Below are 27977 nucleotides of genomic sequence, written 5' to 3'. Positions count from 1 at the left end.
TTCCCATAGGCTCTGATGACTAACTGATCTACATTAACCTTGTAATTGACAACACTTACGCCCAATGCAGAACTTCAGAAAGCTCAACTTTTGGCACTGTGCTTACGCATCTGAATGGGCATTGCATAAAAGGAAGCAAAGGATTAGGAGGAATGAAGCAAGGTGAATTTGTGACAAGGTATCTTAAAAATAACAACTATGGGTTACCACATTTTTTTAAATGAAAAAAATTAATCAGCAGTCAGGCCGTGTGCTTTGTGAATCCAGTGTCAGAGTTCTATTCACTACAGAACAGTTAAAACCGCTGTTAGCAAACATGTTACTGGGAATTCACAATCTGTCCTGCTGTGGTAATATAATCCCTGAGGCAGCAGACTGGTGAGCAGTTGAATACAGTAGTTCTTCGTAACAGAAGCTGCAGAACAGAAAAACTTACAGGGACCCCAACCCAAGACCATTCACCTGACACCATGACATGATCAGTTGTGGTGTCATTCCTGACAAATGTTTGTTTAACAGGCTCTTGCAGACCATCCAGAAGCCATGGTTCCACAGGTTTCACAGCAATCTGCTCCCACACCTCTCTCTCCTACTGTTCGGAAGCACACAGATATACTGCCCATCCATGGATGGTACATGTACCATGGGCACTATGGACAGGAGGAAGTTGCTCTTTCTATAATGGCTTTTTGTATACTTGTATATCATGCTTCTTGGCAGTCTCTTCTCTGCCAGGCTAAGCAACCAATTATTAGATTTCCCTACTTGCAGTCAGATCAAGTAGGTCTCATGTCTTCTTTTGTCAAGTTCCTCTGTCTCTTTCTCCTGATGGGCCACGTCTTTCTTGGAATACAGTGCCTAAAACAGGACCACGGCTTTACAACTGGACAGTGCAAAGGGCTGACTTGACATGTTTTTTCAAATTACATTCTTATCAGAATGCATTAAACTGCTGCTTATTTAAAACTAAAAGAGAATTTGTTATTTATGAACATTACAGCTACTTCTTGTGAGCACTGTAAAGGGTCTTATCACAACTGACATCTGGGTTTTCCCTTCTCTGCCTCCTACTGCGATGGGACAGCTTTAACTTCTGCCAAGGATTCTCTTCTCTAAAGCAGGAGAATGAATTCAAGAATTTCTCTGTACATGGGATCAAAAGCCTAAAAGATACTGGTTCAGTTATCAAGTCCTGGTCCCCAACGTTGCACCATGACCTGTCAAAGGTACTCAATGTAGGCAGCTCCCCAAGGATGTCACCTGGGTTTTGTGGGGTTTTTTTGTTCTCACTCCTTTTAAAAGAAGACTGAAATGGAAGTTCAGGACCTAGTCTCCTCACTCATTCACAATTGGTTCATACTCATACATGATTCTTTCAATATTGTCTATTATCTTAAATAGCTTTCCTATCACTGTGCTGTTAATTGATTTGACAGTTTTGAAAAGTATTTATATCCCTCTCTCACATTTTCACCAGAGAAACTGAAATAACTGAGGAGCCTCTCACACCATGACAGCCCAGGGACACCTTTCCTCCTTCAATAAGCCCTCTGCCAGGAGTGCTTGTTTAGACACCAAGACAGTTATTGCCCCTTCTGCCTCAAATGTCAAAGCTGACTCTGACAATGTTTTTCAAAAATCTAAAAAAACCCAAGACTGGAAGCCTAAGTTTACCACTGCATCCTATCACCATGGGAATCCTGAGACCCCTTTCTTCAATTAAAGAAGAAGAAAAAAAACCAAAACAACCCTGGATATTTTGAAATTTAGATTGTAAGAACTGGTTTGAAATTTAGACAGCTGCAAACAATCCAAATAACCCTACTTTCTCCACCCCTGTATAAGACTAGGTCCTTCTATTTCTAAATTCCAAACAAGCAGCTTAACCAATCAATGCTCTAGATTTCACAGCCCCCCAGCTGGAGGCTCCTGACCTTTCAAGGGACGTAAGTCAGAAGGCTACTCTTAGAAATAAACATATTTGAAGAGCAACAAAGATGCATTTTTCAGTGGAGAGATTTTATATAAACACAGACATTCACAGTTACTTAAAGGCACATATTTGTTTTACCTTTGAAAGGAAGACAGTCATAAAGTTACTGCCCCTGCATGAAGGACCATGGAACAGAAAGAAATCAAATTCTCAAAAATTTCTAACATGTTTTTATTGTGGCCTTTAGCTAAAGATCAACTGCTACTGAAAAACAATCCTTTTAGGCTTTTTGAATAAAGTTGGGCAGACTAGAAATTGGTTCCTTACATAAGAAAAGTACTTCAACATTTCTGTTGGCATGACTGCACTTCCAGAGTAGCAGAGTAAATAAATGTCATTTATTTAGTTACTATTAAATCAAAACACCTTTGAACTAAATTCCAGGTGCTACTCACTGTCTGAATCCTTCCTTTATTAAGATGAGCCCCATACTTTTCAGATGTTTTGCCAGTGACTGCTAAGATATAGAGGGCATCAGTTAAAGCAATGGACAGCATTAATGGCCACTGAAGGAACTCTTTAATAATCATTTCTAACCACCCAAGAGGCCTAAAACTAATTAGGTTGGCAAGAAAAAGTATCTGAAAAGAAAAATGCATAAGCCTTGTACAGGAGAACTAAAAAACTGGAGTTACTACATACCGTGCCACTGAGAATGACAGGAACAGTATAAGGCAGACAGCAGCAACTGACCCTAATCCAACAGCACTCATGTATTGCAGAGTGGGTGATAAATCTGAAAGAAAGTAGCAAACAATTCAAACAAACACCAAGTAGTTTAGCTTCAGTCTGCTGACTGACCAACTGAATCTGCTCAAAGCTGAAGTACTGCAACAAAACTCAGATGATGGACTTAACTCCTTAGTCAAGCGGTAATGGCGCTGACTATCCAGGAGCTACGGTCCACTTGAGGAAGTAAGATTAAATGGTGTATTTCTCAGAAGTGGTTATAATTCTCCATCCCTCATTTTCCTGTCCTTTTTTTTTTTTTTTTTGGTCCAAGTGCCAGAATTGGAACAAACTTGGCAATGACAGCCTTACCCAAGGCTGTAATACCAGAAGCCGCACAGGGACAGAACAGAAGGCTTACAGCGATATGCTGTCAAAACCTGAATTACTAAAACCTGCTGTTGAAGGTAACTTAAGAAACCCGAAACTCAGTCCCTTCCAGCCACCTCTATTCCATTTTCAGCATTAGTCAAAGGTTACCTATTTCTTACTGGATTTCCCACAGACATCTAGGACGCTGTTTCTTATTCCTGCAATATTCCACAGCATTACTTGCTATTAAATCCTGCAAGCATGAGCATTTAATGTTTTTGTAAAAATTTAAATTCTTGCAAAAATGTCACTTACTCAGTGAAATTACTGTATACGTCCACCTTGAGAATCACAGTGCCTGAATATCAGAAAAGCAACTTCTGTTACTTAAACTGAACTCTTTTTTTGGCTCATCCAAATGTACACCAATGACCAGCTCTACAGTGCATGTACATGTCAGAGACCAGCTGGAGTACATGGAGCTCTGCCTGGAGATGAGTGAGGAACTGACAGAGAGCTTATGGGTCACAATTAAATGGAAGGCAGGTGCAGGTGACATAGTGGGGGTCTGCTACCAACCCAGTCAGGAGGATGGAGCAGATCAGGCCCTTATAGACAGATGGGAGCAGCCTCACATTCATAAGACCTGGTCCTCATAGCAGAATTTAACCACCCCGGTATCTGTTGGAGGGACAACACAGCACGGCACAGGCAATCCAGGAGGTTCCTGGAATGCATTGGTAACTTCCTTCTCCAAGTGACAGAGGAGTCAACGCGGAGAGATGCCATGCTGGACCTTGTTCTCACCACCAAGGAGGGGCTGGTGGGGAATGTGAAGCTCAAGGGCAGCCTTGGCTGCAGTGACCATGTAATGGTGGAGTTCAAGATCCGTAGGGCAGCAAGGAGGGCTGTGGATGCCACATCCCTGGAAGTGTTCAAGGCCAGGCTGGACAGGGCTTTGAGCAAACTGGGCTAGTGGAAGCTGTCTCTGTCCGTGGCATGATCTTTAAGGTCTCTTTCAACCCAAAGCATTCTATGATTCTACAGGCACAATGGTGGCTGGGCATTCACCCTTAACAACTGATCTGAAGCGCAAAAAATCATACAGACCCTTAAGCAGAACATTAGTAGTTTACCATCTTGGCCTAACACTTCTTAGTGAAGCAAGGCCTGCGTCTTGTATCTGTGCAACACCTCTCACCTGTAAACTTACTGTGAGTCTGGCAAAATAAAGAATTTCAGACAGAGACCCTACAAGGAAAATCTGTTCAACCTACAAGCATGTTCAGTTTTGGTAAAAATTATATCTGTCCTTATGTCACTGTAATACCAGTTTCAATAAGCAAGTTATGCAACCCTGAGGCAGATGTCAGCCCTCCATAAAAATGACAGAACAGTCTTCCCTACACACTGTAGAGTGTACTTGGTGAAAACCCTCAAAATTCATTTTATGTCCTTATGACAGAAGAAAGCATGCTTTTAACAGTTTTCTAGCACTTTTTATGACAATGATTTATCACACAATGTGTAGCTTTGTCTAGAGGGCATCTGAAACAGACCCATTTGGTTTGGATTTAATTTACAGATTTGCCTTCCACACAAGATGAATTAAGAAATACTCCTCAAAGGATTCAGTAAGCCAAAAATACTGTCAGCCTTTCCAGCTGAAGAAGTACATTAGGCCAAGGACACCATGTGGCTAGAAGTCCATTGAATATAAAGGCAAATGGATTTACAACAGAAAGCCAAAGGCCTGACCTGTCCTACTCCCATCTTCCAGTGCCCATTCTTTTCATCTCAAAACCAAAATCCACCTATATACAAGACAGCGTCTGACAAAGATCTACAAGCTGATAAATGACAAATTCAGAAGAGGACAGTTGTCTGCCTTTGCAGTTATTTCACTGCTCTTGCCTATATAGCTCTAGCAATACAGCCCGCAAACCCAGGGAATCCTTGATCTTAGCCTAGTCTCCACAACCACAAACTGCCTGAATTATACTCTAAGTGTGGTGAAACACGAACTAGATCTCGAAAGTACACAAAAAAAGGTAACCTAGAAATAAACAAACAGTTGTCACCACAAGATCAGTAACAGCACTAGTCAATTGTGGATTTTGTGAACAGTGGAGATGCACCTCAAGCACTCCGTGCTCCATACGATTTACTGGTATTCCAAAGTACTGTCCTACTCTCCAGTGTCACCACATTTCCTAACTCCAATATGTGAATCTTTAAACTCAAAAGCAGAATTTAGAGTTTGCACAGGAGTCCAGCACTGCCACTTCGCCAGGAGAGGAGAAAGTTTGCTTTTTGCTGAAACATGATGAAATAGGTGAAGAGAACACTTTCTACCACAGTGGAAAGGAGGGAAACTTGATGTCTACTGGATTCCAAACCCCTCTGAGGTAAACTCATTCACTGGAAACATTTTACAGTCAAAAAAGTAAAACAAAGATAAAAGCACACTGAGAATTTCACTGGCTTTTAAAGTTATGCCATTGTGTTTTTAAGAAAGTGTACTTAGAAGTACAAAAATTAGCCATACTTTTCATTTTTGCCTGGTGTCTTTTGTTTTCCTAAGTTCATAACAGGACAATTTTCCAATGACCACTTGAACTTACCAAAATAAATAATGTGGCTTCTAAAAGGTAGAAAATGTTAGTGTTTTTAAAAAAATTCTTTAATCCAATATAGAACTATCTTAAAACTTTCAGATCTTCTGTGCTTCAAATCCTTTATGCACAAAAATTGCTGTAAAGACTTGGATGTGATGCATAGAAAAAGTAATCTTGAAAACCAGGGAGAAGCCAGAGAATCCATTTTAGATTGGACTACTGAATGCATTAGAATGGAAGACCAAAGGGAAATTTTCTGCCTCTAACCTTTCCAACCCTCAAAGTCAACCAACCATTAGTGGCAAATAAAGAAACAGCTATAGCAATTACTAGTTTACACTGCCAAGCAAAGCCACGACAACTTCCATTTTCTCATTGAAAGAAAAGTTGACTTACTTTTAATTTGTGCCCAGACAGCACAGGACTGTGTCCTCACCTGAAAATGAAAACATAAAAATCACTGTTTCTCATGAAAGAAATATATTTTCACTAACATCCTCTGCAGGAGCAGCCATCCGCAACATACTGTATTTTATTACTATGGGGAATGGAGATTGTTATTCCCCTGGTAGCAGCCTCTAGCCTGTCTGAAAAGATTATAAACTATAAAGATAAGATTAGAGACTGAGCTCTGATGAAAGGCTGGCTCTATTCTTTGAGACCATCACTCTTCCCTTCTTTCTACAAACTATGCATGCAAGTAAAATGGAAGGATCTTTGGAAGCTGCTTGCATAAGAATTCAGAATTTAGGAAATGCTAAGATAAGGCTGAATATGCTGTATTAACTCTACCCCCATGTAGACTGTATATGTTAAAATATGGTACTTAGTGGCATGTTTTTCAAATACTGGACGTGGGTTTTTTTCAGTTATGACAATTTGTTTGCTAATTTTTAACAGTTTTTATAGAATACTTTATAGAATTTATAGAATTTAGAATAATTTATAGAATATAGAAGTAATTTATCTTCACAGTAGTTGAATAAATGTTTATCAGGGGTCTGCTTTTGCAGACTTGTTTAACAAGTTTGGTGTTTTTACAGTAAGCTTTGGTGCCTGTAAAGTTTTTTTACCCCAGCACTTCACACTCACACACACACAAGAACTTCAAAGTTCTGCTGTCTGTCATATAATTACTGTGAAGTCTATTTTGATAATGCTTCTAGACATACTTTTCTGCTAAATGACTTTCACAGACTTTCATCGAATACATACATGTATATTTCTCATGTTTTGGTGAAACGTGTATTATGTTGCTATGGATAACAGTGTTTCTATGAAATTGAAGGCTACATTTTGAGGCATTTGCAAAAAGGGCAAAGCCATGTTTATATGCTTAATCTTACTTGTGTCTGCATGCTGAACTGTGGAATCTCAGTGCTTCTTAAACTCATGTTTTATAAGGAATTTTCTGTTTATTTAAAAAGATAAAAAACTGACAAAAATCTCTTAGGAGAAGGAGAATAAAGAACAAGGGTGGATTTAAAAACTCAACCAGATGCCAGATCCTGGAGGCACTGGTGTGAGTGCCGTCATCTTGAAATAGCTACCTCCATGACATGCCCTAGTTTGCCATCTCCTGCTTATCAGAGAAGTTACAGAGCTCCCAGGAATCTAAGCAGCAAAGTTCACTGATCTGCACTATATACTAAATGAAATTATAATTCCTTTCATCTGACGAATCAGCACCTTTCCAGAAAGTTATAATTGAAATTACTCCTCTAAATAACTTCAGTATCCATGGCTTTCAAAGTCCTTATTTCAACCTGAATATTCACAGGTACTTCACAGATAACTAAACCAGAGATAGAAACCCCTTCCACAGCTGCAAACTTAAAAAGAGATTTCGAGAAAAGAGAAGACATTCTGCCTCACTTCCCTCAGATGACTTTTTATTAGGCTAATCTCAACAGACTCTTCTCATAGTAGGGGTCATTTTGATGCCAGTGTTCCAAAAAGGTCATAGCTTTTCCCCTAAAAAGACTGCAAATCATCTTCACCTTTCACAGCCTTGCTCTTACTTCTGTTACATGCACAAACATCCAAAAAAAAACCATCCAAAAAAAACCTGAACAAAAGCTATGCTAAAGAAATTAATCTCAAATAAGTTTAAACCCCAATAAGCTTTTTTAGTTCTTGCCCTTCACAATGAGCCTCAGCGCTCTGCACAGCATGGAATCCATAAAGTAATCACTGGAGATTAAAATAGGTACCAGATGGGCTTGAGTAATTTAATCAGTAGTATCCCTCACGGAGAAGGAAACTTCCAAGGGTGGACAATTTGTTTTCATGATAATGACAGTAAATTCTCATTTGTTCCCAAATCCTCCCTTGGTCTCCATCATCCCTATATTCCAATTGCCAAGTTCATCAATATGAAAAATGGTGATTTCCCTTATCTCTGACTTCCTAACTGCTTTCCTTGTACATCCCCAACAATCTCCTCAGATCACCTGACCAGTCTTTTAACACATCTGACTGTCCTAAACAAATGACACACGTGTTTTAAATCCTCCACCTTGAAAAATAAACCAACAGTAAAAATTGCACAGTAGACATCTTTCTCATGACCTCCAAATCTGAGCAAGGGATAAATTAATGTGGACTCAATAAAACGGAACAGCTTACTTGGCTGAAGTGTCCACACAACTTTACTTGATTCCCCCCGCCTTACCACAAAGAAAATGTGTGTGGTATATTGAGGAATAATGGCAACAAAGTCACAACCATGCCCTGATTTTGCAGCATGTACGATACAAATTGTATCATTCTCAGCATGAAGTGGTCTGGAGCCAAAAGGGACTCTGCAGGATGCCAGAACATAGAAGTCAGTAATGGGAACGCTAGTTAGGTGTCTATGACATATATTTCTAGTGTGTCTATATTCAAATGGAAATGTGTTCACAAATAAAATGCACTACAGAAATGCTGATATACATTTCACGTGTATCAATAATTGAAGGCAAATTAAAAAGCAGGCTTTTAAATATTAATTCTTGAATCCAAATTTAGTTACCTAGCAGATTTTAACAAATGCTCAAAACCCAACAACCCTCAAATTGTAACTCTGATTGTCTTCAACTTCTTAATACCACCAATTGCACAAAATACAAGGGCATGAGAATTGAAGATAAACCAGTATATTTGAGCCACAGGTCTAAGTTTCGTTTCAATGCAGCAGAGCTGGGAACCAAAGCTGTTTGGTATTTGCAATCCTAATAATGATTTCTAAATGCTGTATGTAACTTTACGTACTTCATCATGTAACAAAAGCCAAGCAGGAAAGTGTGTATTAAGTTGTTGCATTCTAAATGGAGGGAAGCAAAGAGTGACTTGTACCAATAGCAGTAATAACATTCCATTAAATCAGTGGCCTAGAAAATACATCTAGCAATGCTAGACATGAAACATCAGGAAATAATCTACATGAAACAGAAAGAATAATGTAACTTAGAAGCAGTTTAACAAACAGCTGGCAGAGATGCATAAGCAATCTGCACTGTTTTGTGCAAGAAAAACCTCAACACAAGTAACAATAGGAAATGTTCCCCAGTATCAGCAAATATTGAAGGGAAACTGCTAGGGAAAAGAATGCATAAAAGCCAAGGGCACATAAACAGAGTTCAACAATGTATTTAGGAGTGCTTAAAGCAGCTAAACTTGACTCATTAACAATCCTGCTCCACAGAGTATATTTTTTCAAAAATATTACTTGTCCAGGTTCCAGTATATTTTGGCCTAATGACACTACTTATGCTGTCATGTGTAATTCCCCTACTTCCCTCACACAATTAATTAAAAATTTGTGAGAAACAACAGCCTTGTATCAGGTTCAGAAATTACTTTATCTGGGCTATGAAAACTTAGATCATTGTTAAAGTAGATGACACACAAAACATGTGCTGCACAGATTAGTAAAATACCAGTAACAGCTATTACATGTACTTCTTTTATTTCACTCCCTTCGGACTGAGGCAGAGTTACATTTCTCAATACAAGATGTTTTAATTTACTGAGATTTGGGTGTAGGCTTCCAAATTTGTAGAGAACTATTTACAAGTGACTCACAGATCAGTTTTTGCAGGCTTCCTTGCTTCGTTCTGCCTAACAGATTCTTGTAACATCATAAAAAATTTTAACACAATGCTAACATTTTCCTCTTGTTTCCCCAGAAATGTTTCATTCAACAGGTATAAAGAAAAGGTTTTAAAGCATCGATTACCTTATTCCACTCACTTATTATTCTCAAAAAAACACAATACTCTTCTCCCAGCTTTAAAGGAGCATTATAAAACTTCCCGTAGTAATGTCTGTCTCCAAGAGCAATGGACATGTTATCAGCAACATCCTTCGCCTGAAATTCAGCTGCCACATATCCTTTAACATCAGTGGTGTTACTAAAGAAAGCTGCAGCAGCAAAGGAGTCACAAATAAAAGTGCTTTGCAAACCCAGAGGAAGAACAATCACTTGATAAAGACTAGAGCGAAACAAAAAAAGTAAACATTAGCCCTCACTTCAATGTACTAAGCATCAGACATTCATTAATTGTCTTTTCTATTAACTGCTCTTTACTGCTTTTTATTAACAATATCCAACACAAATGTTTCTTTCACTAAAATATTTGTCTCTGTGTGTTCCATTGCATTTTGAACAAAAAGCAGCACAGCCTAAAGATGGTTCTCCTCATCACATGCACATTAACTTTACATATTTATTCATGTTCAGAATAGCATTGAACTGAGTTATTGGAGGCCATCTCTTGCTTCTGTCATCTGACACGTAAGTTCAGATTATTATTGATCATTTCCCAGAAACAAGACTTCTTCTGTTTAAAGAAGGACAGGACAGGTACCATTTATAAAAAATTAATCAAATCTGCCTTCAGACCTCTCAAAACAACGTTTAATTTTTGGTATCCAACCATAGGAAGGATAATGATCAGAGCTGTTACACTAGTAATTTGCTGAAACACTATAAGCTTTCAAATATTTTCTTTGGTGAAATGTTTTGTTACAACCACCTTTTCCTTCTACCACCAACATCACTTGGTAAGGCGTACATCCTTTTTATCTAGAAACATATTTTGGTAGTAACACACTAATATGAAAACAATACTTCAGACATTGTTCACCGTTTCCTCTGGGTCCCAGAAAAAAATATTGTACTGGCTGCATGAGTTTGTGGGAACAGAAAAACCACATGAGTAGAGCTGTGGTTGGATCCATCAAAAAAAATCTACTCTGACTGCATTGTGGATAAAGGAAAAAAAACAAACTAAAAATCAACAGTGAAAACTCACAATTACCAAAACGAGAATTTTGTTCCAGCTGGGAAAAGTCTGAAACAAAATATTACTCTGCTGATGGAGGAGAAACTGGGAGTTACATCTTAAGTTTTCTCCCATTGCTAACAAAAATAATCTGACCCCCAGAAAAAGTTCCAATATGTAAGTAACATAAAACTGCAGAATGTTTTTTGAAGGGTAAAACTGCATAGAGACAAACCTGATCGGTCCATTTTGATCTTCTGCTTTCCGTAGTCTGAGCAAGGGTGCAGAACCTTTTACTGCAACAAATTCTATGTCTGGGAAAGGGGGATCTAGAAAGTAAACAAATACCAGTGCTTCAGAGAGGGTTTTGAAGTATTTCAGGCATGAGGGTTTCTAGCTATTCTTTCCCCAAAACTTCCTTTGTTAACTAAGCCTCAAACTCTGACAGCTAAAGTCTGCAAGCAACATAAATAGTCTGGTCAAGAAAAATGCAGAGCAAATACAAGCATGATGGCATGGCAGCGCCAACTCAGACCCCTGTATTGAAGTATATCTGCTAGGTGGGAAAAAGAAAGATGCCCCACAACAGCAGTAGACCACAGTGAAATGAGAAAGGAAAGATTTGTTAAAAGAAGCAGTATTATTTATTAGACTAACTGAAATGGTCAAGAAGAAAAAGATGAAACTCTGGGTACACAGCCCACTACAAGAAATAAAATGCTATGAATAAAGGAGAATCTATAGGTGCCAAAAGCACTTTCAAGAAGGCAACTTCCTTAGTTACTGCTCACAGTCAGCTAGCAATATCCAGCCCCTTAAATTGGATTTCAATATGGGTACAAAACTCTAATTTGTTTTAGTGGGAATTTGCATCAAAGCCAAAACTGAACAAGCACTTCTGCCTCTAATTTCAATGGCAATGATGACAACTGCACACCACTATCAGCCTGGAAGCAAAAACGAAAAGAGCTTCAGTGTGCACAACCAAGAGGGCAGAATGTGAAGCACAGATAATGTCTACCTCTACCCTAGAAGTCCAAAAGAACTATCACAGATATTTACATGTATGACTGAAAACTGTCTATCAAGCTGCTGAGATGATTGAAGAGTAACAAATGTAGTGCCTAGGTATAGAAAATAAAGGCTTTAGAGCACCATTACCAAGAATAATCAGTGTCATGGAGACAAATAAAAGAAAACCAATGCAGATTTGCCAAAGTCAAGTCACATCAGGCAAAATCTTGCTGAGATGCATAGATTTTTTCAAACAAGTGGAATAAAGGTAGCTGCACATCTATGCTGAAACATAAAAAATCATAAGTTCAGCAGGACAGAATGAGGTTTGATAGAAAAACTAAGTGGGTAAGTAACTAGTAAATAGGGATCTAGCAAAATATAGCATGTTGGAAGCAGAAGTACTGAGGTGCAGGAAGGTTATTAGAGGAGTCCCTCCAAGACTAAACAAAATAAAGTACTTAAGTCTGGCATTTTGTCAACAATTGTAGTGGAAAATTCAGGTGCATACAGATTAATACTGTTGCTCAAACAATGTTACTGTAAAACAAATACAGTATAGAGAAATTATGCAAGAAGAATCACCTTTACAGCTGCTGTATGCAGAAATGGGATGAAATTCAACAGTACAAAGTAAAAGGTATTATGCTTGGGGCTGCTAACGAGATTTTTTTGCCATATATTCTTAGTTCCTTTGAGTAGTTAGAAGAGCACACTAGTACATCTCAGAATGAGTGTTAGTCACCAAAATATAGAAAAAAGAAAAGAAAAGAAAAGAAAAGAAAAGAAAAGAAAGGCAAAGAAAAGAAAAGAAAAGGAAAGAAAAGAAAAGGAAAGAAAAGGAAAGAAAAGGAAAGAAAAGGAAAGAAAAGGAAAGAAAAGGAAAGAAAAGGAAAGAAAAGGAAAGAAAAGGAAAGAAAAGGAAAGAAAAGAAAAGAAAAGGAAAGAAAAGAAAAGAAAAGAAAAGAAAAGAAAAGAAAAGAAAAGAAAAGAAAAGAAAAGAAAAGAAAAGAAAAGAAAAGAAAAGAAAAGAAAAGAAAAGAAAAGAAAAGAAAAGAAAAGAAAAGAAAAGAAAAGAAAAGAAAAGAAAAGAAAAGAAAAGAAAAGAAAAGAAAAGAAAAGGCTACTCTAAAAAACAGATTTCTGTAACACTAGGATAGTACCACCAGAGGTACAAAAGGCCCGGGTGTGATCAGTGTCTCAAATTCCAGTCACCAGTCCAACAGAGCTAAGTGAAACCAGTGCAGAGGATGACTACAAGAAAGATTCAAATAAGGGAGAAACTGCCTTATTCGAGAAAATCAAAACCTTGTCTTTGGAGCCTATTTGAAAGCCTACATGATCTGTGCTTTAAACAGATAAAATATGGGAAAGGAACAGCTTAAGCACAGTGGACCCAAAATAAGGACAACAGTCCATACAAGCATCCCTAGCACGAAAAACCCTACTATGCTCTTGGCAAAAAGCATCCTGAAGAGGACCTCCTGAAAGCTTACTCAGCCAAATGAATGGCTCTGGTAGTTCCCTTTACCAGATCCTCTTCAAAACCAGGCTATGGGTGAACCACCGGTGAAGAAACCAGCTATAAATGTTTAGGATTGAAATGAGAATAAGATTGATATCTAGCAAAGCCTTAGTGTCCTACAGTGGCTTCCCTCTAATACAGGCAGGGCAGAAAACCCTTTCAGATAGTTTTGAGTTAATGAAGTGCATTGCATGGCTGCCTGCAAGAACAGGAAATGGTCTTTACTTTGGAGGGTCTTCTCAATACTTCTGCAAACGCAGATAATTTTAAAATTTATCTATTTCTATCCGAATGAAGTAAATGAACAAATAATATTTGACATCCAATCTTTATGTACTTTGCATCTTGCAAACCTAAGCAAACTTAAACAGTAAACCCTCCTTTAACTTCAATGGTTCCTCAGTGCGAACATTGCTAGTGGATTGGGTGACAGGCAAATACATGTCAGGGTATATTCATCTGGTGTATTTCCCCTATCTTCCTTTGCTTTGGCATCCAATACCAGCAGGAGACACTGGTGGAATTATTGATTTCTCTTGAGAACTTTCCTATTTCCAGGAAAAACCTGGGAATTTCTTCTTCAATGCCAGCCAGAATGTGCATTGCATGCAACAGCATCTTTTTTCCAGATAAGCAGTGCAAGGGGGAATAGGGGACAAAAAGACTGCTAAGTTTGTAACAATTACATTTTTTAATTTTCTATAATTTGACAGGAAAAATGCAAAACATGAAAATAAATAGCCATCCAGTATTGACAACCCTAGTAAGTGGGCAAAAGAGGGCAAAATCTGAAAAAAAGCACAGTCCTTTTAAAGCCTGGAGTCTTTTGCCATTTTCAGTTGCTGGTAAGAAATACTGATTACTACAAACATCAAGTACACTGAAAACAATCTGCCTGTTTTAATAGGAGAAGTGAACAACTTGCACCAATGCAAAGTAGTAAGGGAAAGGGAGAATGCTATGGAGAAATGAGGACTTGCACTAGGTGGGCTGTGAGAGGAAAACAAGATCCTCCAGTCTGTTTAGGTACTGCTAGCACCTTGCCTTTGTTAAAAGATTTTTGGATTTTTTAAAGTCTTCACCAGCAGAACAGACCAACATAGCTGTAGCAGCACCAGGAAAACGCAGAAGAACATAGCAAGAAATGCAAGTATATCCCAAGATAGTCCCACTTGAAGCACTTCCTTGTCATAGCAGTGCTATGTTACTATCACTCAGACATTTCATATTCAGGCTCGTTTTTTACAGTAAGAATCCAGCTGCTGAGTCTCCCTCTGAGCACGAAGTCAGGCTATAGGAAAGAAGTGCATGCCAGGAAGTGCCTATCACTGCAACAGCACAGGGGAACAGCACACGCCTCAATGCTGGAGCAAAAGCCTGCTTGGTGTTATACTATAATCATGCTCTTCAGTAAAAGCTACCAAGTTGGAAGCAGTTCAGTATTAGATACCATGAAAGCATTTTACAATGGAACAGCTACCTTTCTTCCTTTAATCCTGGAAATGAGCTGTTTACTTCCTGTTTTAAAGCCCTGGGGTTTGCCAGTACTATTTACCATTGCAGCCTGAGGACTTGACATGCAAACTGCCACAATACACGGAACACAGATAACTTCCATGTTTTCTCCAGTAAATTCTCCAGTACTGGTAACAGGAATACTTAATGCCTTTTCTGTCATCTGACCTTTTGTACAGTTTTGAAGCTATAACTCCAGGACAACACTGTACTACTTACATTTGGATGTATAATGCAGGCATCAAACATAAGTTTCCTACACATAAACAGGTCAAAAATGAATGTTCAAATCCATTCCTGTCCCACCCTATATATGCACAGGCACAAAGTTTGTTAAACTAAATTGTTTATATTTCATTAAAAAACCTTTACTTGGTGCCAGTATAGTCCTCTTTACAGCTTTCCTACATAATTTTGTGATAAAGACACAGCTTTATCCAAAACCAGATGGCAACCCTTCCCAAGTTCAGGGAAGTAAGCCCAAAAATTCCTCTAAAGGTTAAGTTCTAACTGAAACAAACCTTTGCAGAAATGACATCATTTGTGTGATTGGCATTTCTGGCAACCAAGGGGGTGGGGTTTAAGGTAATTTGAGGGCTTTCTGTCCGAAAAGTTTTCTACTAAATTTTAAAACAAGGAAGTCAAAATCACTGCTGTACATTAAAAAAAAAAAAAAAAAAAAAAAGTAGAGATATTGACAAAATAGAGAAGGGTTTTTTTTACCATTTGTATTGCTGTCTGAGGAGTAATTAAAGTGCACTATATATATGACAGTATAATTGCTTCAAAAAAGAGCGAGAAGAGATATTTAACTTGGAGAAAGACATCACTTCACGAAGAGAAGGAAGGAAGGAGGTTAAATATTTCACATCCACATAAAAGAACCACTTAAATCTTCATTAAAGACTGATCATCTCTGGAAACCCCACTCATGTGATTCCCTCTGCTGACTGCAGCCTTTGTTCTCCTTATCTGTGGCTGAATGTCACACCATGCCATTCATCACAGGAAAGGCATGAATTCAACAAGGCAGACAGTAAAAATGGAGCTAGTGCCCGGTGCCGTGCCACCAGCCAGGGCAGCTCTGCTTGCACTGGTGTGCTTTGCCTCCTGCAGCTTTGGCTCCTCACCGTGTGAGACTGAACTCTGCTTTACAAGAAGTCTTTTCTCTTAGGGAAAGTACTCCCCAGGCCAGGACGTCTTTGAAGCGAAATGCTCCTAGCGAAGGAAGGGAAGATGAAAGCAGGGAAACGTGGTTTAGGGGATCTTGACTGGGACGTCTCAGTCTTCCACATACCATCAAGCGAGCTGCCACCATGCCCACAAGTTGGTGTAAATCGCAGCCATGCAGCAGACGTGAAGCCAGCTCATGCAGCAACACGCGCTTTGTGTGTCAGAGCAAGGCCCTGAAACGGTAGTGGCTCAAGCTGCAGCCCGCACCTGGGCATCCACCTACAGAAGCGAGCGTGGAGGCAGGGCAGAGCTCCGAGAGCAGCGCTGTGGGCTCCTTCCTCTGCAAAGCCCCAGGGGCTGCAGTGAGGCTGACAAGGGGTGGAGATTCTTGCCTAATGTCGCTGGCAAGGCAAACAGGAGGTTCCCTCTAGGGCTGCCGTTCTCCCTTGCTCAAGAGTGTGAGCACCGAGAAAACTTTTGGAAGCAGAGAAAGCAGCCACAGCAAAAGCATCCTGCAGGCGCCTCAGCTTTCCATCTGAGCACCCTTCAGCAGCTTCGTTTTCACCCTCCGCCCTTTAGCGACACAACGCAGCTCACGAGAACTTTTCTCGGAAATCCCGGCACAGCAATGGTGTGCAGTTTTTGCCAAGGTGCTGTTTTCCGGAGCTGTGTAAAGGCCAACGATTCACCCGTGGCTCTCGTGAGGGGAAGCAGAACGGAGCTTCTTTGCGTCCGTGGCTGGAGGTAAACCCTGTGTCCCAGGGAAATGCCGGGACAGCCTGAGTGCCCTGTGAAATCCCGTTCTTCTTCAGCCTACTTTAACTCCTAGGGCACCAGGCTGAATGAAGGGGAGCACCTGCAGGCAGTGATGCAACGGAAAACGACGTTTATTTAATCACCCAAGGGAAGAACAGGCTGAGCGATGGTAAGGGCAGCTACACCTCACCCCACCTGCAGCTCAGGGCCAACCCCTGTGCCTGCACGGAAGAACTTTTGGCTCGTATCTGCAAAAGTGAAGCTGGGCCCACAGCTTCACGTGGCTGTTCGCGCATCCAGATAGTGAAACACCTGCTGTCCCCCTGAGGTCAGGGCTTGCCACAGGCAGGCAGGGCCAGGGCAGCGTTGCCGCTTGGCAGAGGAGCGACCGGGGCAGCACCAGCCGTTACCGCCCTCGGGGGCTGCTTTCGTTCCGGGAAAGGCATCGCACAGGGCGCGTGGTGTGTGGCACACAGAAGGTGACCCTGCCGGCCGCGGCGCGTGCTGCTTGGTGTACATCGCTTGGGGTTTATTAACACAGAAGGTCCTGGGCTAATGGGTGTGGTGTCCCAGCAGGTTAGGCGTAGCCTGAAATTCCTCGGAGGTGGCACCAGTCAGCATCCCTCGGGAGCGAGCCTTTGAACGCGTGTTTTCTAGGAGCCTCTTAAACCCCAGATCTCTGTGCGCTGAGCTACATGCTTGGTCTCTGCTAGCAGGCAGCAAGCTCAGGCGTTCTCTTGCGAGAGGAAGAGCTGACAATATTGAACAGGGAGACTAGACGAGCTTATGAGACAAAATTAAAAGGAAGAGAAGAGAAATGAAGCGCTGAAGTGCTCGTGCCACAATAATTCCATAAATGTGAAATTCCCTACCGGCTGCTCTAAAGCCAGTGTGACTAGCTGAGCCGTCCCAGGCCCGTGCCGGGAGAGCTGACACCACACAGCCACTGCTGCGGCTTTGCAGCAGCAAGGTCCTGCACCCCAGCCCAGCCCGGGGAGGGCACCCAGCACCGTCCGAGAGGGAAACTGGGCACACGGGCCTCCCTCGAGGGGAAGAGCCCCCCTGGCCACACATGGGGGTCTCTGCAGCAGCGCTCCCATGGGCCAAGCTCCAGATGGTGGGCAGCTTCAGGGGGCAGCCAGGCGGCGTGCGGAGTCGGGAGCGCGCTCGGTGCCACCTCTGACGCAAGCCCCGCAGCAAGGCCGAGGGCCTGTCTTGCAGCCAGCCTTGAGAGCTTGTGCCCAGCACACGGGGCAAGGCGAGCCGGGGAGTGCGTAGCTGCCGCGATACCACTGTGGATGGGCCACGATGCCGAACGGCTCTCTCTGCAGCCTGCTAGCGTTGCTTAAGCTGACGGACTCCTCTCTTAAGAGTCAATCTGCCTACAACTTGCTTTTTCTTGTACGGGCCATTTCCAGACTGCATGATGCTTGCGTGTTGCCCCTGAGGCACAGCAACAGGCAGAGCAATGCCCTCAGGTTCCCAAGGGTAGAGCCCACGGGACCACCCAGGGAGGAGGGGGCTTGCAGCAAGCCTAGGAAAAGCAGAGCAAGATCAGAGCCAGGCTGCACTGGCCGCTGGCTGCCCCACAGCGACACAAAACGCTGACACGTGGCCAGGCAGGGACAAGTCATGTTTTTGGTATTAGCTGCACAACAGGGAAAGAGAGGGGAATGCAGAAGGGGCTGCCAGGCAGGTGGAAACACCAGGTCCGCGGCAGAGGCACAGGGCACAGCAGCCCCGGGACAGGATGGGACAGCAGGCACACGGCTAGTCTGTCACGTCGCTCCTCTTCACTCTACGCCCCAACCTGACGATGCTGCCACGCGGATCAAACTGGCTCGCGAAACCACATCTCCCGGCTCAGGCCTACCCCAACATTTCTATGGCTTGCCATCCGCCGTCATCTCCTCTGGTCCTTCCTGTGGCACCTGGCCCTTGTGACCGCAGGAACACAAGTCTAACCTCTGAAATACAACCTACGAAACGCTTGAGTTTTCATCACTGCTGTTCTGCAGACCCAGCGAGAGGTGCTCAGGGTCTGCCTGCAGCATGGCAGCCGGGTGCTCTTTGCTCTGGGTGCCTGGCTTAGGGGCGCGCTTGGCATTTCCACAAGCGTGGACCTGGTGCGACAGCATCCTAACCTCAGCTACTGAGTTCTGTGCTGGGATCCTGCAAACAGCCAGCACTGCTCCCACCCCAGTTCCTGAGCTGATGTCAGGACCTCGCCTGGGGGGCAGAGGGGCACTGCACTGAGCTGGAGTTGCAGGGTGAGCATCCAGCCTTGCAGCGGCAGCTGCTTCCTACCTCCCCCGCCTGTGCTCCCAGCTCTGCGGCGCTGCCTTCCACCCCGACCTCAGCAGAGCGCAGGCGCCCTTTGCGTGACTTGGAGCTGGCGGGACAGGGCGCGTGGCACAGGGGACCAGCAGCTGTCCAGATGCACCAAGATGAAGGCGCTGACACTGTACCCGGCCACGGCACAGGAGGAAAACTGGATCAGGGAAAACTCCCCAAAGTGCTTTTTCAACTAAAAGGCAGAAAGAAATGCACCCCTTCTTTTTGCTCCGTCTTTTTTTCTCTCCTGTGACACATCCTCCGGAAGTAAACTGTTTGGAAATCAGTTTAACTGCTGGTAGTGGCAGGTTGTGGAAGAGCACGCTGGCTGCAGCTGTCACGCTGACAGGGGCGCTCGCTGGCACTGGCATTTTCATACAGCAAGACCTGGAGCCCCCAGCACAGTGACCCTGGGGCACAGGGCACACTTGGGGGTGAGCTGCAGGAGGGGAAAACCACGGCGTGCTGCTCCACAATGGGGTGGGCAGGACACGGCGGCAAGCAGGCTGGTAAGATGTAGCGACACTGGAATTGCCACAGCTGCCCAGCTGGTTTGCTCCTTCCCTGCTGAGGACTCAAAGGCCCTCTCTGCTCCTCTGTGCTGAAAAACAACAAATTTCAGTGCTTCCCAAGTATCCCTTTTTAGAGCCAGGCAGAGTGCAAACAGAGAGGGTCTCCCTGCTTCCTCACAAAGGGAGGGGGGCATGTCGTTTTCAGATGTATTATTAATGCTCTTCACTGCTTTCATAAGTCTTGCTGTATTGCACAGGTAACATCAAAAGCAATGCAAGACGGCACTATCAGCAGCTTAGCAGAACAGAAAGTGTAACTGTAAGCAGCTGAGCTTTAATAAACTACCGGGATGGAGGTCTTCAGCTTGAGGACACCAAGCTGAGTGGTGCGGCTGATGCCCCTGGGGCAGGAGCCCATCCGGAGGCACCTGGACAAGCTGGAGAAGTGGCCCCACGAGCACATGAGAACCTCACCAGGTTCAACAAGGCCGGCGCAACAAGGTCCTGCACCTGTGTCAGGGCAGCCCCTGGTACCAACACAGGCTGGGAATGAAGGGCTTGGGAGCAGCCCTGCGGAGAAGGGCTTGGGGGTACTGGCAGGTGAAAAGCTGGCCACGGCCACGAGCCGATAAGTGCGCTCACAGCCCAGAAAGCCACCCGTGTCCTGGGCTGCATCACAAGCAGCACAGCCAGCAGGTGGAGGGAGGAGATTCTGCCCCTCTGCTCCACTCTGCTGAGCCCCCACCCGCAGTGCTGCATCCAGCTCTGGAGCCCTCAGCACAGGAAAGACATGGACGTGCTGGAGCGTGTCCAGGGTGGCACAGAAGTGATCAGAGCGCTGCAGCACCCCTCCTATGAGGAAAGGCTGAGAGACTTGGGGTGGTTCAGCCTGCAGAAGAGAAGACCCCGGGGAGACCTTATTGTGGCCCTTCAGTACTTACAAGGGGCTTATCAGAAAGATGGGGACAGACTTTTTAGCAATAGGATGAGGGGTAATGGTTTTAAACTAAAAGAGGGTAGATTCAGGCTAGACATAAGGAAGAAGTTGTTTACAACGAGGGTGGTAAAAAACCACTGGCACAGGTTGCCCAGAGAGCTGGCGGATGCCCCATCCCTGGGAGCGCTCAGGGTCAGGTTGGATGGGGCTTGGAGCAACCTGCTCTAGTCGAAGGTGTCCCTGCTCATGGTAGGGTGGTTGGACTAGATGACCTTTAAAGGTGCCTCCCAACCCAAACCACTTTATGATATGTGATACAATCATATATGTGATACAATCATGATATGATTGTATCTTAACAATTGATAATAATGTATACATGAAAAAGTCACACAAAGTCAGAGCTGAAAAAGAGCTCACAATCTCTTTTCCTCCCTGTTGTAGCCTATTTTTGTATTCTTTTTTTCCGTTTCACATTTCATTAATCTTATTTAATGCTAGTTATACTAACCAATTGAGGACAACACGCAGGCTAATCCAGATACATCACTGCAAATCTGTAAAGGACTACCTGAAGTAATACTAAAGAACCCTTGATTCACACAGACAGAGAAGACAAAAAAGCAAATAATTTTGTTCAGCTTGTAAAGCACTGGCTATAAAGCACATACTATGTCACCTATATCAATTGCTTTGTAAATAGAATGGTAAGTGGTGATCAGATGGATCATGACGTCACAAATATTTAAGAAAAAATCTTGCTATGAAGAAGTCAGAAAAAGAAGTGTAGTTCATATGAACTTAAATATCAAACATTTGAATAGTCTGTGCGTAAAAATACAAAAATGCAGGCATGATCATATGTATGCAGGAGTTTACAGGATTGGCAGCTAATTTCCTCCCTAGATTAAAAAAATAAAACCATGTTTAGGTTTTAATCATCCTCCTTTCCCCATTACATAAATCAGGAACTCCCTTCTTTGCAGTACTGGTGCTCTGAAGGCGCACACTATAATGGACTGCCTTTCTGGAGGTACATGATGTGCTGTCAGAGTAAGAGCTGTCTGATCACATCTCCAGCAGTCTTTCATTTCCTCACTGGAAAGCTGATTTGGTTTTTCCCTTCTTTTCCAGGCCTTAAAGAAGTCCCTATATGAAAGAACGCGTATAAATCTTTTCCATTATACAACAGAGCAGAACAATAATAACAAGTATTAAAAGATAATAAGTATCCTTTACGTGTGTGTACACTCATGGGCGGGCAAACAAACTAGACATCACAACCTGATCTGTAATGTAGAACGTTTTTCACATACTGAGACAGAAGTGGAGGGCTCTAGAAGATTATACCTAGTATGTAATGGAATTTATTCTTCTGTTTCAAGACCCTTTCTAGACTCCCTGCTTGTGAGCCTACTTTCTGACTTACATGTTCATATGGAGAGAGAGAGGATACACACATGAGTATATGGCCTGCAAGTATATCCTGGACCAAAACAAAAAGAACAGCACCTGAGAAACATAGGAACCACAACCGTGTGAGGGACACAGGCTCAAGGTCAAACCTACCCAAACCCACTGAAAAGTGCATGCACAAGTATGTAAGACATGGCAGCATGCCTGAACAGTAAGCATTGAACAAATTCAAAACACCCTGGTTCTAAGCAATAAATCAAGAGGAGATAATGAGAAATCATCATTGAATCTAATATGAATTATTTTACAAGAAGGAAATGTAATCCAGTAATTCAGGCACAAAAGATCTATTTCTAGTGTCCAGGAGATTTTCTGCCTTGTAAGTATGATGTCTTAGGTCACAGTGGTCTAAACTAAAAATAACTAGCTGGACACTGTAAATAAGTAGACATTCATGAACTTCCAAAAGACCACAATTCTGTCATATCCATCATAAAGAATCTATCCCAAAGCAAAGCTCGCAAACAGATTTAAGTATCAGTAGTATTTTCATGTGGCTCAAGTGAAGATGTTACTCTTATTTAGGCTATTAGAAGCAAAAGCATTAGCCCTTCTCTATTACTCTGGTTTTCAAACACTTCAAAGTGGTTTACAAAATTCAGTCATCTAAAATTCTTATGTGAAAAAAGATAATGCAATTAAGAACAATGTCTTGTCTGAGCATGCCTTAATAAATGATCTTCAAAAGGAAAAGGAATAGAGCAATGTCTAAGTAGCATAATCCCAACAGAAGTAACGAATGAGAAAAAGTACACTCACAAGACACTCCTTCCTTCAGAAACAAACTTCCTTCTTGCTTAAAAGACATTCTTGCTACCATCTTCTTAAAACTAAAATATGATCACTGCCTAATCATTTTTCATAATTGACTCTATTTCCTATCTCAAGTAGACAGATGCTCAGAGCTCTTCTAAAATAAGCTAAGACGACATAAAAGACTGTGCAAGATGCCTGTTACTGGAAGTACAAAAGGATCAGAATTTCAATGATCCATGAAGCATTTGCTAGGCTCTATTTACCATCCAGAAGATGATGGGCAAAACCAACTTCATGCTCAGCACAGAACTATTTTTAAAGGATGCTACTTGCCAGGGAGAAAAGCAGGCTTTTAAGTCCCAAGTTCTTGCTTTTTTCTTTAGAAATACTACAGATGTATCTCTATTAAAGAGATATGTAGATGTAAATAGAGATATAGATATTCAGGATTGATCTGAATATGTAATATTCATTCATATTCATGAATATATATATATAAGAATATATAAGAAAGTAGCTTTCTTAACATACATTTACTAATCTTCCTTTTTCAAAAAAAACCCCACACTTATAGCTAGCATTTATATGCTTATTGTATTCCTTAACAGACTTTAAAGAATTTACACTATCCCTGCCAGGAAATTAAATCTGTCAGGAAGGCAATCATCTGGGACATGTCTCTTCACAGTAGTTGAAACTCCACAGTTAAGATTTCCTGAACTCTCAAAATGCAGGAAGTGTGTGGAAGTCAAGAAGACACAACATCAGGATTTGCCCCCAGCTGAGGAAACAGACCAACTGACTGTGCATTTGTTAAAAATGCCACATGAAACCTCAGACAACAAATGAGGCCACCTTCAGTACATTAACAGTAAAACACTTTAAGTCATCTTCCTCAGAGGCTCCATGCTTAAGGTTTATCTTATATTTACACAGTACCATTTATGCAGAAAGCCACCAGAGCCAAAAAATACCTTTCAGACTTAAGCTGGCAGGTAAATCGAGATCATTCTACTCACCATGGAAACAAAACCCTCTAGTTTAACAAGGTCCATGATTACAAAATAAGTGGACAATTATAAATATATATATTACATACCTACTCTGTGTTTATAAATAGTTCTAATATAAATTGTTTGTCCAGCTAATGCAGTTCCCAAAACACAAAAGTCAAGGGGACACTGCCAGAAAAATTATTTTAACTGTATTCTTTTAATCAGAGATAAGCTGAAATAGCAACGGAGTTAATATCTTATTTAAATTCCCATTATTTGGTGAGCTTCAGAGCATAATCACTGTTGGCTTTTTAATTTTCACTCAATTTCAACTGCAAAAAGACCTGCTTTCATTTTTTGCCATGCAAACACTTCATATTATGCTTTTTTAAACTGAAGAAAAGAGCAGAATACGAAGTGTTTGCATGGCAAGAGTTGGATGAAGATACCTAATGACAGAGCAACAGCTACCTTCTATTGGTCACTGAAAAAAACTAACTACCAGATATAAAATGGCTCATGTAGCAGGATCTTCTTTCAAGATGTGTATGACCTAACTTTATGAAAAGACCTTTTCTGGGGCTATGCATGTGCATTTGTGAAGCACTAACTCAGAAGAAAGGATAACATGCCAACTGCCAAAGCACAAATACCACTTCAAACAGCACCTGCTGCGAAGTGTTCTCTAGAGGTCTTCTGAGTAAGTGACAGAGTTCAGGAAATATCACAGGATGACAGTGTAAATAGCTATGCTTTTACTCTGAGTATGTATTCAAAAATTACCTCAGTCAACCAAATTCTGAGACAGTGTGTTATTTTCTACAAAGCTACATGTACTCATGAACTGACAGACACTACTTCTGAGTGACAGCTAGGGAACTTCTGAAAATGAATTATCAAATCATTACTGTAATTTCATTTAAAAAAAATAAATCCATGTCATTGTATATCCTAAAAAGTATCTTTAGGAAAAAAGACATGTTTTGCCTTTCCAGAAGCTTATAAAACTTACATATACTATTGAAAATATGGTATTACTATTTAAAATGTGGTAATACTATCAATTTCAAAACCACCACAAAACTTGTCCTTCATAAGCAGTCAGCAGAGAATTGCTTCCACCTAGTGACTGAACACAGTTACAGACACTTAGGGAGTTACCTATTCCAATTTGTGGCCCCAAGGGGAGGAATGATAACAGCACCAAACGCTGCACTTCACAGTGTAACAGTAATAACCTAATACAGGAAGTCTGATAGTATTCAGATAGTGTAAAACTGTTCCAAACAAAAAATGACAGATTTTTTTTATCACAGCATTTTAGTGCCATAAAAATATCTTGCTAAATATCAAAGCCGAGATTCTCCCTACAGAACCTTATTTGTTCACGTGCCTTTTATGTTTTGTACTCCACCAATTAAAGATGAAGGTATCCATCTGAGGTACTTGCAGGACTCTGCACATTGTATCCTTGCAGACTTCAGTGATACCTGTTGTCACAAATACCCATATGAAGCGCAGTCGTGCTATTATCTCCACTTCACAGTGGAGACAACTCATGGAAAAAGAGACTTAGACTAATAGGGCAGGGAATTTAACCCAGGTCCCCTAGATACAAATCTTGTGTCTAACCCACCAAATTATCTTTTCCCTGCTGTCGCAAAATGACACTTCAAAACACTGCACCCCTGCTTCTCTCCCACTTCTGCTGCTAGACTGTCAGTCCTATAAGATCGACAAAAACAAACAGCAATGAACAAGTCCGAGCATGGAAAGACCACTTTGACAATCCACCATACAACACCGAGATCAACAATGCTTTTTTGCCCAATAGGTGCTCCTGTAAATACATAAAATAAATGATACCACCTACCTGTGATTTGTGTTGTCATGGAAACGAGCAGTGAAAAATTCAAAGCTACCATGGAAATATTAACAGAGTAGTTGGTGCCTGGCTGCAAATCAAAACAAACTTCTGGAGCCTGCTTGTGTGTGGTAAGGTCAAAGGTCATTTCATGAAAGAACTCCTTCTGATACCAACGCTGGCCTTGCACATGAAACTGTAAACGAAAAATCACAGAATGGAAGTTGCAATGTTTTAATAGAGCACTTGCATTCAGTCTTGTCATGCTTTAAATTAGAAGAAATAGCAGAAAAACACATCACTGCATACGGAGGGCCAAAAACGTTGGCATTGACAGTTACCCAAATTCAAATGTTTCCAAAATTTGTCAGGAATTGCAGTCCCTCTTGATCAGCTCTGACATTGTCCTAGTTCTTTCAGTTATCCTTGTCCTAGTCTATCCTCTTCTGTATTAGTACTGTTATTTTGCCCAAGCCTTGATTTCCTGCTAACATACAGGTTTCCAGTAAGAGGGCACTCTCATTGCATACTCTCACAGTGCATAGAAATGAGTCAAAAAAGCTCACATGAACACCTCTCTGGTCTGACCATGAGGATCAAGTAAAAAAGCAAGTAATTTTGACCTCTGCCAAAATTCCAAGTACTCTCCAGGATCTAGTTACAGACACATACATTTGCAGGCAAATTTACAGACCCGTGGGGTTTTTTTTGGTTCAGTTGGATTTTTTGTGTGTTTTGTTGTTGATGTCCCAAATCAATATGAAGTTATTAACTTTAGGCATCTCATGATCATTCCTCTGTTAATGAAAACTAAAATGCTTGCTGTATTTTAATCATGTGCAAATTTTCCTTTAAACAGACCCTATGCCTTCAGATAATCTCTGAGCACCTCCTAGCACACAGAGATTTGAGACAACAGCAGGTGGTCAAAAGTCCTGGCAGAGACAGTTCATGTGGAAATGCCCTGCTGGGTTGACGGAAGATTGAAGACGTATCACAGGGCACAGTGGACTGACTGTAGAATTGGAACAGTTGCCTGACACCTGCACATGACAAAGTTGAAAGCACAGATAGGGAAGAAAAACCAGAGTAGAACAGGGGAAAAAATAAGCAAGAAACAGGAGATTACAAAACAGCATGGTGGTTTCTCTTTTTTGAAGGTTGCTATCCAAGCATAGTCCCTGGGTTTTTATGAGAGACATTACTAGAATGAGGAACACTGCTAGCTGTGAGTGTTTGAAAAATTAAGGTTTTTTCACATAGGTGATTGATTAAATTGTTTTGTAGATTCAAAATACAGATTGTCACTTACTGAGTATCTGTCTTCCACATCAGTTCCCCTGACAGTTCTCTGCCATTTCAAGCAGGTATCATTAAAAATTAATACATTATTGAAAGCTTCCTTTACTGTAGAGACAATAAAAAAGGCAACAACTTATTACAAAAACTTTACCTTCTTCAACTTAATTGAGTATGAGTAGCTGAAAATAAAAACAAAAAAAAGTTTTTTATTTTAATTCTGTTCCGAGAAGGAGGTAGAATCTCATTTATTTTTGAATGAACAAACACAGTAAATAGCTAACAAACATTTTCCAGAGAAAACAGCTTCTGGAAAAACCCAAGTACCCTATTCAGTAAATCAAGATAGGATTTATTTGTCCAGACTTAGGGAAGTAATAATGACAGAAAGATCCAGGAGTTCAGACCTTCTGATAGAAGTAAAGTTATCATAGAACAATTTGTCACAGTTAATGCCCTTTAGGAAAAAGCACATGAGAAAAAGCATTTTTGTGCGTTCCAAAGGCAATTCTTTCTTGAGGTCTGTTGCATCCATATCAGTATGTCAGAAGGCAAGCTTAAAGTTTCCATAACCAAAATACTACAGAAACTTGCTGTTAGAACATGTCTTCTCTACAATTACTGAAGAACTGCCAGAACACTGGTCATCACTGCAAAACATAGGAATATTATCTATAATGCTCACATCACTTAGGTTAGTATCACACAACTCAGCAACAGGAAATTCTCCCACAGGCCGAGAGTCAGTTTTCAAGGCAAGGAACTGAAACCACTAAGCACTGCACCACGGACTGAAATTCCAGCATGTAGCCAGGAACGTCACTGCAGCAATCCTGCCTCAGTCAGAAGACAAATCCTGAAGCAAGTTCGCCAAATCTTTCTGAAGGGCACTTACTGCC

At 41.4% G+C, this 27977-nt stretch overlaps 1 protein-coding gene across 12 annotated transcripts in view; it reads right to left on the bottom strand.

The window, feature by feature from the left end:
* The window catches only part of SUSD1 (sushi domain containing 1), a 52333-nt gene that overhangs the window by 1306 nt on the left and 23050 nt on the right, over nucleotides 1-27977 (bottom strand). For 7 of the 12 annotated variants that reach the window (XM_056324589.1, XM_056324590.1, XM_056324588.1 and 4 more), the window contains 6 exons: nucleotides 27092-27186; nucleotides 25789-25975; nucleotides 11158-11251; nucleotides 9875-10130; nucleotides 6049-6088; nucleotides 2636-2729 (listed from right to left, as the gene is read on the bottom strand). In XM_056324589.1, the coding sequence (XP_056180564.1) occupies nucleotides 2636-2729; nucleotides 6049-6088; nucleotides 9875-10130; nucleotides 11158-11251; nucleotides 25789-25975; nucleotides 27092-27186 (766 nt within the window). Of the gene's footprint in view, nucleotides 1-2071; nucleotides 2106-2635; nucleotides 2730-6048; nucleotides 6089-9874; nucleotides 10131-11157; nucleotides 11252-25788; nucleotides 25976-27091; nucleotides 27187-27977 lie in introns of all 12 variants that reach the window. The other 5 variants (XM_056324586.1, XM_056324587.1, XM_056324593.1 and 2 more) reach the window with 5 other exon arrangements.

This window comes from Falco biarmicus, chromosome Z (assembly GCF_023638135.1).
Source record: "Falco biarmicus isolate bFalBia1 chromosome Z, bFalBia1.pri, whole genome shotgun sequence".
NCBI lineage: Eukaryota > Metazoa > Chordata > Aves > Falconiformes > Falconidae > Falco > Falco biarmicus.
Note: the sequence above shows the minus strand (reverse complement) of the source record. Positions and strands in the feature narration are given on the sequence as shown.